This window comes from Rhinatrema bivittatum, chromosome 3 (genome assembly GCF_901001135.1).
Source record: "Rhinatrema bivittatum chromosome 3, aRhiBiv1.1, whole genome shotgun sequence".
NCBI lineage: Eukaryota > Metazoa > Chordata > Amphibia > Gymnophiona > Rhinatrematidae > Rhinatrema > Rhinatrema bivittatum.
The window spans coordinates 453,128,427-453,140,710 of record NC_042617.1 but is presented as its reverse complement, the minus strand read 5'-3'; the positions used below and the strand labels follow the sequence as shown (position 1 = coordinate 453,140,710).

General features: G+C 47.6%; 1 protein-coding gene across 1 annotated transcript in view; it reads right to left on the bottom strand.

Annotated features, from left to right (window-relative positions):
• Positions 1-12,284, bottom strand: part of GREB1 (growth regulating estrogen receptor binding 1) — a 607,716-nt gene that overhangs the window by 230,400 nt on the left and 365,032 nt on the right. Inside the window, 2 exon segments of the mRNA XM_029595920.1 lie at positions 7,729-7,758; positions 7,761-8,078. Coding sequence (XP_029451780.1) covers positions 7,729-7,758; positions 7,761-8,078 — 348 coding nt within the window.

Below are 12,284 nucleotides of genomic sequence, written 5' to 3'. Positions count from 1 at the left end.
ACTGAGATAATTGACCCGCATATTCTCCTTGCCTGTTATGTGAGATGCCAACAAGACCAGAAGATACTTCTTCACTCATGAAGAAGCAGATCCATCTTCAAGGCTCCAGGTTCCTCCTAAATGATTTATGCACACTACAGCTATGGAGTTGTCAGACCTTACTCTCACCACTTTCCCGAGTGTGAATTTAAAGAGGGCAAACTGAATTGCCTCAGCCTTGATTTGATTGCTGGATCAGGTTGCCTCCACTGAATACTATTGCTCCTGCACTCGGAACTCCTGGCAGTGAGCTCCCCTGCATGAAAGACTTGTGTATGTGTGTATATGTGTGTGGTCACCATTATTCAGATAGGGAACACTACTTCAACCCCTCCCCCCCGTCCAGATGGTCTCTTTCCATCCACCATTATAGGATCTATGGAACCACCACTGAAAAGGTCTTGGAACCAGAGATTCCTCCAAGACAGCAAAGCTCTCTGCTAAGGGCACATGTGGGCCCTCACCCATAAAACCACATTCAAGATCACCGCCATGGAAGATAACCTCAAGCCATTGGGTTTCTGGCCACTTGAAGCTGCCAGACCTGATTCTCCTACTTCCTCATGTGCTATCCCATTATTATTGCACTGCCAAATTGGTTTGCTTCCCTGATTTCTCTTAACATTTCATCATCTGTCTAACCATTTTGTCCAGGTGGACGGTAGTATACTCCTATCACTATACTCTTACCCAACACACATGGGATTTCTACCCATATAGATTCAACTGAGCATTTAGTCTCTTGTATGATCTTTATCCTGTTGGACTCTATACCCTCTCGAACATAAAGTGCCACACTCCCACCAAGTTGATCCTCCCTATCATTGCGATATAATTTGAACCCTGATATAGCACTGTCCCATTGGTTATCCTCCTTCCACCAAGTCTCTGTGATGCCAATTATGTCAATCTCATTATTTGCTGCTATACACTCTAACTCTCCCATCTTACTTCTTAGACTTCTGGCATTGGCATACAGACATTTCAAAGTGTGTTTTTTGTTTGTTTTAACAACCTGCTTTTCAGTTGTTTGGGATAATTCGGAAATCATTAGCTTCAGAGATTTTTACATATAGGCATATGGACTATGTTTGCTTTTAATGGAACCTCTCTGTTGAGATGCCCTAACTCTCCTGTTTCATTAATATCCTTCAAGGATACATTTCTCCGAACCATGCAATGCTGAGTGACTGTCGGCTTTCCCCCTTGTTCTAGTTTAAAAGCTGCTCTATCTCCTTTTTGAAAGTTAGTGCCAGCAGCTTGGTTCCACTCTGGTTAAGGTGGAGCCCATCTTTTCGGAAAAGTCTCCCCTTTCCCCAAAAGTTTCCCCAGTTCCTTACAAAGCTGAATCCCTCTTCCCTACACCATCGTCTCATCCATGCATTGAAACTCTGGAGCTCTGCCTGCCTCTGGGGACCTGCACGTGCAACAGGAAGCATTTCAGAGAATGCCACCCTGGAGGTTCTGGATTTCAGCTTCCTACCTAAAATCCTAAATTTCGCTTCCAGAACCTCTCTCCCACATTTTCCTATGTCGTTGGTGCCCACATGTACCACGACAGCTGGCTCCTCCCCAGCACTGTCTATAATCCTATCTAGGTGACGCGTGAGGTCTGCCACCTTCGCACCAGGCAGGCAAGTTACCAGGCAGTCCTCACGTCAACCAGCCACCCTGCTATCTACATTTCTAATAATCGAATCACCAACTAACACTGCTAAGAGAAATCAGGGAAGCAAACCAATCTGGCAGTGCAATAATAATGGGAGATTTCAATTACCCACCAATAATATCCGCTTATCCAAAATACAACGATTTATACAAACACTGCACGTAAACACGTTGTACAAAAATCTTAAATTTTCAATGTGTTATTTTTTTTGATAATTTTTTTAATATTCTTTATTAAATATATTTAGGACCATCATAACACCCGTGGTCTGCATGCACATTATGCCTGTATTTTCAGCCACTACGGGTCATTTTTAATCATCGGTCCAACACTATGAATGTCTTTATCACTTTTTTTCGATATTTTTTCAAGAATGCGTTCAATAAATTATGTGGAATGGGTACTTCCCTTTTTTTGGCGCTGTCGCGCTGCCGCACAAGTCCAATACAGGTACTTTCCTTTTCGCTGGCGCTACCGCGCTGCCGCACAAGATCAATTCACTTCCCTTTTTTTGGCTCTACCACACTGCCGCACGTCTGATCCAGATATTTTCCTTCTTGCTAGCGCTACCGCTCTGCCGCATAAGTCCAGTCCGACGTACGTTTCGCAGGGCTGCTGCTTCAGGGACTATGATAGACCAATATACTTGGAACAGTATCGTTATCAATAGTGTACTTTTTCAACTGCACATACGTATCCAAAGCTTATGGTATACTTATTACTTTGCTTCAAGTTTTGCCGCCATGTCCTCTTTCTGGCGGCAAAAGAGGACATGGCAAAAGACGCTATTCTCTAAGTGAACTTAATAGCAGGTAATGGACTTCTCCTCCAAGAACTTATCCAATCCTTTTTTAAACACATCTATACTAACTGCACTAACCACATCCTCTGGCAACAAATTCCAGAGTTTAATTTTGCGTTGAGTAAAAAAGAACTTTCTCCGATTAGTTTTAAATGTGCCCCATGCTAATTTCATGGAGTGCCCCCTAGTCTTTCTACTATCCGAAAGAGTAAATAACCGATTCACATGTACGAGGATTCCTTCTTTCCTCAGTGTCGCCGCCACGACCACCATGATTTTGGTGAATGTCCGAGGAGCAGTAGCTAGTCCGAAGGGTAGCACCCGGAAATGGTAATGATGGTCCAGTATCGCAAAGCGTAGGAAGCCTGATGGTCGTGGTGGACCGGGATGTGGAGATAGGCTTCGGATAGATCCAGTGAAGTCCGGAATTCTCCCGGTTGTACTGCTCTTAAGACTGAGCGTAGGGTTTCCATGCAGAAGTGCGGTACCTTCAGGTAGCGATTGACGGTCTTTAGGTCCAAGATGGGCCGGAATGTTCCCTCCTTCTTGCGGATGATAAAATAGATGGAATAGTGACCACTATTTTGTTGGTGCGAGGTCACCGAGGTTATCGCCTTTAGGCTGAGTAGTTTTGTCAGTATGGTTTCCACTGCCGTCCTCTTGGAGAGGGAGTGGCACGGTGATCTCACAAATTTGTCTGGAGGGATGCTGTGGAAGTCCAGATAATATCCCTCTCGAATGATGGTTAGGATCCACGTCCGACGTTATTTCGACCCATCTTTGGTAGAAGAGGGTAAGTCTACCCCCTATGGCTTCTTCCTGTTGATTGGTCTGTTGATTCTCATTGTGGGGTGCGGTAGGGGTCTGTACCTGAGCCGGCTCCCCTCTTGTTGTGCCTGTTCCGAAAGGACTGAGCCTTGCCTGTGGGGCGAGGTGCTTGGTATGTGTTATTATATGGACTAAAACGCTGGGCTCCTCTGCCCTTGGATCTTCGGGGAGAAGAGCGCTGGGATCTTTTGTTTCTGACCTCCGGTAACAAAAGGACTGGGGATTTGCCCCTTTTGTTGGCTAACTTCACCAGTTCGCTTCCGAACAGGAGGGATCCTTTAAAAGGCATTCTTGTGAGTTTCATCTTGGAGGTCGCGTCAGCTGACAATTTCGGAGCCATAGTTGCCTTCTGGCTACCACTATGGATGAGACACCTCTGGCAGAGGTGCACACCAGGTCTGAAGTCGCATCCGTGAGGAAAGATATCACCGGTTCTAATGTTTCGGCGGAAATGGTTGCATCCCTGGAGAGGAGCAAGCAGGCACGTGTCACCACGGCGCAGCAGGAGGCGATTTGCAGGGTCATTGCTGCAACATCAAATGACTGTTTAAGGATAGATTCCTGACGTCTGTCCTGAGCCTCCTTGAGTGCAGCTCCTCTTTCGACTGGAATGGTAGTGCACTTTGAGATAGCGCAGACCATGGCGTCCACTTTTGGGAATAGGAGTTCTTTAGCCGTGGGTTCCAGGGGGTATAGAGCTTCTAGGTTCCGTCCTCCTTTGAAGCTTGCCTCCGGGGCATTCCATTCCAGGTCAATCAGTTGTTGTACGGCCTGCAGCACTGGAAAATAGCATGAGGCCTGACGGAGACTGACCAGAACTAGGTTCGTCTTTGGCTCCACTGTGGAACTTGCGCCAGGAATGGCCAGGGTCTTCAGGCTCAAAGACACGAGATCTGGCAGCTCGTCTTTGGAAAAGAACCGCATCATGGTTCGGTATGGTTCCATCCCTGGAGGGATTTCCCCTTCTTCCAGGAAGTCAGGCTCTTCCCACGAGGTGTCTGTGTCCCCTAGGGGGAGGCTTTTGCCTGTCTCGGGGCATGTCTTGGGGGATCTGAGAGGGGCCTAGAATGTCTTGCGCTTCTGGTGGAGAGTGTGGCTGTGTCGCAGGCGGCACCGATAGTGCCTGGACAAAGGTTTGAGCCCTTTGAAGAATTCCACCCAGGAAAACGTCCCTGGGTCCATACTGAATCCAGTGGAGTTCCCGAGGAGCCCATCTGAGGAGGTGCCGGGTCGGAGATACAGAGGTCTGGGGTACTATCATTGGTGGAGCCGGATTCCTCTACTGACTGGAAGTGGCCTTGCTTCGGTTCCTCCTGAGTTTCTTCGCACTGCAGGCAAAGGGCTGAGCCACTTCGAGTTGCACAGCTCTCAGGTGGCAGGCCGGGCAGAAGGCTTGTCCCTTGGCTTTCTTGGCCAGCGGTGCCATGATTTGTGCATGTGGAGTGGCTCAAAACTCGCCTGTGCTCGTATGTGAGTGCGCCGGGAGACTTAGTTGTGCGCTGCCGAATTGCGTGCAGGATGCGGAAGATGTGCTTGCAGGCCGCTATTTGTGCGCTTAGCGGGGTTGCGCGCGCCGCTGTGGTCACAGGTATATCTGTGCACCCGGCACCGTTGTGCGTGCTGCTGTGTGCCTGGCACCATTGTGCGTGTCGCTGTGCGCACGGCACAGATGTGTGCCCGCTGTGCGCACAAGTCCTTTGTGTGCCCGGCTCGCTGCTGTGCGCATGGCTCAGTTATGCGGACAAGACGGCGATCAAGGCGGGGAAATGGAGCAGACTACCACGTGGGCAAGATGGAGACCCTCCCCCGGAGGGTTTCCACGAGTGTGGACCCTCGTACCAGATCGTGGTCTAGCCCGGACGGGGCTGCTCAATTGGATTTAACAGACACCGGAAGGACGATCTGTGCGGCTATCCGAGCCTCGGACTCCGGAGACTTTAAGAAAGTTTTCTATCTTACCTTGTCTCGGTGCTTCCTGGTTTCACGCTCGGCGGTCTCTGGCTGCAGAGGGAGAGGGAAAATACCTTCACCACCACGCTCGGTATTGCACCCGCTGCCTCTCAGCCACTCTGGCGGCTAAGTCCACGCCGGGAACCAGCTACCGGACCGAGACTTGCCTCTGAGGGATCTCGGAAATCACCTCAGGAATTCTCGACTGGGGGAGGGACCCTTAGGTATCACCACAGAAGAGCATGGCTCGTCTTGTAGAGGTAAGATTTTTTAACACTGTGCAAATGTGTGTAGTGTCCCTAACTGCTAAGGAGACGGAGAAATACTGAAGAGCTAAGCTTCCTGCACGGGTATATGTAGGCTGACATCAGACTGAAATCTGACTCCGTCTCCCAACTGCTATCAGGAGTACACTATACCCATTGGTCCTGAGTCCATCTGCTACATGCTAGGAAATTAAGGATTGAATATTGTCCTCCCCCTCTGTTGCTAAAAGCACCCATGCTGTTTCATAGCACAGGGGCTTCTACCCACACCAAAAAGGGGCAGAACGGGGAGTGAGGCTGGCAGATCAAGCCAACAGCACAAGAAACTTTTATTTTTAAATCCCTATGCATCTTTCGTTGCATGGACCTTTACCTGCTGCACGGCAGACTTTGCCTCTGCGACTAACAATGTACCCCTGCTGCTGGCTCACTCCAAATTTTCAAAGGGAAACTCCATTGGAAGTTTCCCATTCAAGCCTGTGAAGTTTAAAATTGCCCCATTTATGGCCTTTTTTTTACAATCAACACTTTTTAATGTTAATGGTTAGAAACAATTTCACAACTATAGAGTATTTTAGAGCATCAATGCAAAATAGGCAGGCATGCTTCTGGAGTCTCTAGCAGAGCTGAATATATTGATAAGAATTTAGTGTGAAAACCTGTTACGAGCGCGCGCGGGCGCGGTCGTCGTAAGCGGGTGGTGGTGAGCCCTTGGGCCACGGCAGGACTCAAGGAGGAGCCCCAAGCCCCACCGTGGGAGGTGAGCTGAGCAGGCATGGTGAGCGAGGCAGGCAAGAACAGAAGCAAGGAGTCCGACCCTCAACCGGACCTGCATGCCCATGGTAGCCAACACGGGGAAGTTGACTAATGAACGGTCCTCCGACTGTTCCCGGCCCTTTCGGACCTGCCGCTGGGAACGGCAATGGGCAGCAGGCCGGACAGAGGCGAGGGCAGACAGAGTCCTTAAACAGAAGACATCAGACGGGGGCTGAAGCAGACATTCAAGACAGGCTGAAGCAAGACACTGAAGACATCAGGGCAAGGGCTGAAGCAAGAAGGAAAGGTCCAGGCGAGCAGGAACTCCGATGCTGGGATACTCACATCCAAAGCCCCTTCGGCTGGCAGAAGCTCAAGAGCCCGTGGGACGAATCCCTCCTGTTGGCCACTCCAGGGCCCAACAGGACAGAAGGCTCAGGAACCAGACGAGGACGTAGGTCAAGGCAGAGACACGAAGACATCCGGGCAAGGGCTGAAGCAAGACACTGTAGACAAGGCTGGACGGAAACATGGCACTGTCCATCAGGGCACCCTACTCAGCCAGCACAGCTAGACTGGTCACGGACCACCCCGTCCCAGACGCGCCCTACACAGCCCAGGAAGGCTGGTCGCGGACCACGCTGAGGAAAGGAGGGTGCAGGGAAACTCCAGGCGAGCAGGAACTCCAATGCTGGAATACTCACATCCAAAGCCCTACGGCTGGCAGGAACAGGAGCAGACATCTAGGCAGAGACACAGGACAGGAACCCATCAAGGCATAGGCGAAACTGGGGGACCTGGATCGGCAAGGTTACAGACGACTGTAGAGCCCAATCCGGAGGCCCTTTGCAAGTGAACAGAAAGTCCTTAAATACTGGAGGTAGAAGGCAACTCCCTGGGAGGAGCTTGCCAGGACCGCCCACCGCTGGTCCTATAAGTCAGGTGGAGAGCTGCGGGCCAGCCCCTAGGAGAAGGGCGTCGCCAAACAGGAAGTCCAAACGCTGGCAAGCAAGCCACAGGCACAGCTAGGCCTCTCAGGCCCTGGAGCAAGTCCTGGATGGAACACAGGCGAGGCCCAGGCTTCAGAGCGGCCTCCGGAGGAGGTTTTTGTTGCGATCCCCAGGGGGGATCGCAACAAAAACCATTGAACTTGCTAACAACAGAGTCTAAACTAAATCATTTCAAATAATGCCATATTTTGAAAGACAAAAGCAATGACCTACAAAATTAAACAGAAAACAATTGTTTAAATTACTGAATTTTCATTAATAAATCGTCAAAATTATAAATTCAAAAAAATTCAATAACGCTTTTAGGCCACATTTATAAAGATCTATTTTTCTCCAGACACTGGACAATTCCTGGTAAATCTGAACCTGTATATTTTACTTATTTATAAGATATGGATGCAGTCTCACCTGTCACTATGATGCAGGACTCAATGCCTCGGTTCTTGATGCACATATAATCACCACATAATTGGTCTTCTGTAGTTTTCCTTCAATAAGGTATTTAAACATTTCGGAAAGTCCCTCAGCCAACGAGTAACTGCATTCAATAATCTTAACGCTTTCATTACAAGAACTGGCAGCTAACCCTGCTAGCCAAGGAAGCTGAGCAGAAGTGACAGGTGCAATGTGGCTAGGGACCTGAGGAAATGCCTGTGGAATGACCTGCTGATACTGCCGGATCTCAGCCAGATGTGATTCTCGCCATGAGCGCATGAATATTTGTTCCAAATCTTCAATCAAAGGAACTTGGTCTGAGGCTACGAGAAAGATTTAAAAACAAAATGTTAAGGCAGGTATGCTTCTACAAAACAGACCTTACAAAAGCTGCAGAATGTTTGAGGTTCTTGGCTGGCACTCACAGAACACACTTTTGCTTAATACAAAACTATTCATATAACAGTCTTGAGTTGAAAGAAACACGTTTAGTTTTACATGCAAATGATACACTTGTTGCTGTGGAAAATTCATGACTATTTTCAATAACAGGATAACAAACAATTTTGTATGTCCTGAATCTTATCTATTGAAGAGAACCCTAGAAAAAAAGGCTGCTGAAATTATTGCTTCAAGAAAGAAAGAGTATAGAATCTGGCACATACTCAATGATCATTTTATGTATCCCTCTGTTATTGGTTAAACTGTTTAAACTGGTATGTTTCAGTCTCCCTGTGGATAAGGCAATAATAGTCTGGTATGGTCTTTGCATGCTCCAGTAGATGGCAGTCTTCCCCCTGAGCGAGTGCTCTGCTAAGAGGGAAGCAGCTGGACATGTATCAGGAACTTTCTTCCATGGTACCAGCTCTGAAAATCCAACTTCCTGTAGAGCAGGTTTAATCTACAGGGAAGCTGACAACTTGACATCAGTCTTGGATTGGATTCTACTAATTGCATTATCCTGGCATGTGAATACTGTGGGGGGTCTTTCAGTGGAAAAAATGGGCGGAGGACAACTCAGAAGTAAGGGCAGAAGAGATATGTGATATGGTCATCTTTTCTAAGCACCAATAAATACACCTAGTTCTTAAACCCTTTTTGAGCTATAAGTAAGAAGTTGGGGGTAGGGGTGCACCATTTCAAAACAGCATCTCCACAGAGGTTGCTGAAATGGCTAACTAGCCCCCTGCTGGTAAAAAAGCATTAAGCATCATTGCATGCTGTGGCATTGCAATTTTGGTTTGGAGATGAGACGAAGCAGAAGATTTTTCTTGTTTGAAGTTTGGCCCTACTCCAGAGACCAAGCTTTACAGTCTGGAATCCAGGGGAGGTGGGAGACAAATCCTTTCCAGTACACTCCCTTTCTGGTTAGTTTGTCTCCAGTGTTTTGGTTCCTGAGGTATTTTACTGAGTTTTGGAGGTTTTTGTGAGACCCCTGGTTCTTGGCCTGGAAAGAAATTACGGGGAAGGCCCTTCCTGTAGGTCCAGAATAGGGAATGCTCTGCCCGGTCCAGCCCCAATCCGAGGTTGATAGCCAGTTGTGACCTGCTGCAAGAAAATTCCAGAGTTTGGACTTTTGAGTGAAGAATTTATTTTGAGGATATGGATGGAATATTTTTGCTGCAACTTTTCCTGCCCTGAAGTGGGCAAAATCAGAGGAGCTGTGTATTCCCTGCTGCCTGGACCTTTCATCAGAAAATTCCTGTGTCATCTGGAAAGAGTGAACTGTAGGTAAGATCTTTTTGTTATATTTGGAGACCTCTATCTAGAATCTTCACCCTGAGGAGGAGAAGTAAAAGTGGGTGTTGTGCAGAGACTGAAATCCTGTTTTTTGTCTGCCAATATTTTTGGAAAGGGATTTTTACATCCAACTTAGGATACCCTGTCCACTTGGGAAGCCTTGCTTTTCCATGTCCTGGAGGGTGAAATCATTCCCTGGCCCAACTACTGAGAGACACATGCACAAATAAAGAAAGGTGGAGAACTTTGATAAGTTGTTTGTACCAAGAACTGATGTGTAAAGTGCTACTACTTGATTTTGAAAAAATTGCTGCAGTAAAGTTACATTTGGACACCCAACTCAAGTGTCCAGAGTAATTTGTTGACATTCACATCTCTCCCACGGAAAGTGAAGAGAGGTATTCCCCACCCCCACAAGGAAAAAGTAGAATATGTGTCCTGAAGTATTTCCTCCCCACCTCATCAGTAAGAACCTGAAACATAGAAATGACGGCAGAAGAAGACGAAACGGCCCATCCAGTTTGCCAGCAAGTTTCACACTTTTTTTTTCCTCTCATATTTATCTGTTACTCTTGGCTCTTAGTAACTTTTGGTTCTTTTTCCCTTCCACCCCCACCATTAATGTAGAGAGCAGTGTTGGAGCTGCATCTAAGTGAAATATCTAGCTTAATTAGTTAGGGGTAGTAACCGTCGCAATGAGCAAGCTACACCCATGCTTATTTGTTTACCCAGACTATGTATTCAGTCCTTGTTGGTTGTTGTCTGTATATAGATCCACTTTTCTTCATCCCCCCTGCCATTGAAGCAGAGAGTTATGCTGGATATGCATTGAAAGTGAAGTATCAGACTTTCTCCCCTGCCGTTGAAGCAGCGAGCTATGCTGAATATGCATTGAAAGTGAAGTATCAGACTTTCTCCCCTGCCGTTGAAGCAGAGAGCTATGCTGGATATGCGTGAAATATCAGTCTTTCTCCCCTGCCGATGAAGCAGAGAGCTATGCTGGATATGCGTGAAGTATCAGTCTCTCTCCCCTGCCGTTGAAGCAGAGAGCTATGCTGGATATGCATTGAAAGTGAAGTATCAGGCTTATTTGGTTTGGGGTAGTTACCGCCGTAACAAGCAAGCTACTCCCCGCTTTTTTGTGAATGCAAATCCTTTCTTCCACATTCATTCACGTCCTCTAGACTTTATGGATCCACAGTGTTTATCCCACGCCCCTTTGAAGTCCTTCACAGTTCTGGTCTTCACCACTTCCTCCGGAAGGGCATTCCAGGCATCCACCACCCTCTCTGTGAAGAAATACTTCCTGACATTGGTTCTGAGTCTTCCTCCCTGGAGCTTCAAATCGTGACCCCTGGTTCTGCTGATTTTTTTCCGACGGAAAAGGTTTGTCGTTGTCTTTGGATCATTTAAACCTTTCAAGTATCTGAAAGTCTGTATCATATCACCTCTGCTCCTCCTTTCCTCCAGGGTGTACATATTTAGATTCTTCAATCTCTCTCATAAGCCATTCAATGAAGACCTTCCACCTTTTTGGTCACCCTTCTCTGGACCGCCTCCATCCTGTCTCTGTCTCTTTGGAGATAAGGTCTCCAGAACTGAACACAGTACTCCAGGTGAGGCCTCACCAAGGACCTGTACAAGGGGATAATCACTTCCCTTTTCTTACTCGATATTCCTCTCTCTATGCAGCCCAGCATTCTTCTGGCTTTAGCTATCGCCTTGTCACATTGTTTCGCCGACTTCAGATCATTAGACACCATCACCCCAAGGTCTCTCTCCTGCTCCATGCACATCAGCCTTTCTCCCCCCCCCCCCCCCCATCGAATACAGTTCATTCGGATTTCCACTCCCCATATGCATGACTTTGCACTTCTTGGCATTGAATCTCAGCTGCCATATCTTCGACCACTCTTCCAGCTTACTTAAATCCCGTCTCATTCTCTCCACTCCTTCCAGCGTGTCCACTCTGTTGCAGATCTTAGTGTCATCCGCAAAAAGACAAACCTTACCTTCTATCCCGTCCGCAATGTCACTCACAAAGATATTGAACAGGACCGGTCCCAACACCGATCCTTGCGGTACACCACTTAAAACCGCTCTCTCTTCAGAGAGAGTTCCATTTACCATCACACATTGTCTTCTGTCCGTCAACCAGTTTGCAATCCAGGCCACCACCTCGGCACTCACTCCTAAGCTTCTCATTTTATTCACCAGTCGCCTGTGTGGAACCATATCAAAAGCTTTGCTGAAATCCAAGTAGATGACATCAAGTGCTCTTCCTTGATCCAATTCCTTGGTTACCCAGTCAAAAAAGTCAATCAGATTTGTTTGACAGGATCTTTCCCTGCTGAATCCATGCTGCCTCTGGTCCAGCAATTCTCCCGACTGTAGATAGTTAACTATTCTCTCTTTCAACAGTGACTCCATTACTTTTCCCACCACCGAAGTGAGGCTAACTGGTCTGTAGTTACTAGCCTCTTCTTTGTTCCCACTCTTGTGAAGCGGGACCACCACCGCTCTTCTCCAATCACTCGGCACCACTCCCGTTTCTAGGGATCTATTGAACAAGTCACACAGCGGACCCGCCAGCACATCTCTGAGCTCTCTCAGTATCCTGGGATGAACTTCATCAGGCCCCATGGCTTTGTCCACTTTCAGTTTCTCCAGCTCATACATTTTCTACTGTAAATGGAGTTACATCTATTCCACTCCCCTCCAGTTTCTTGTTAACTAGCGACGGTCCTTCTCCAGGGTCCTTTTTAGTGAACACAGAACTGAAGTATTCA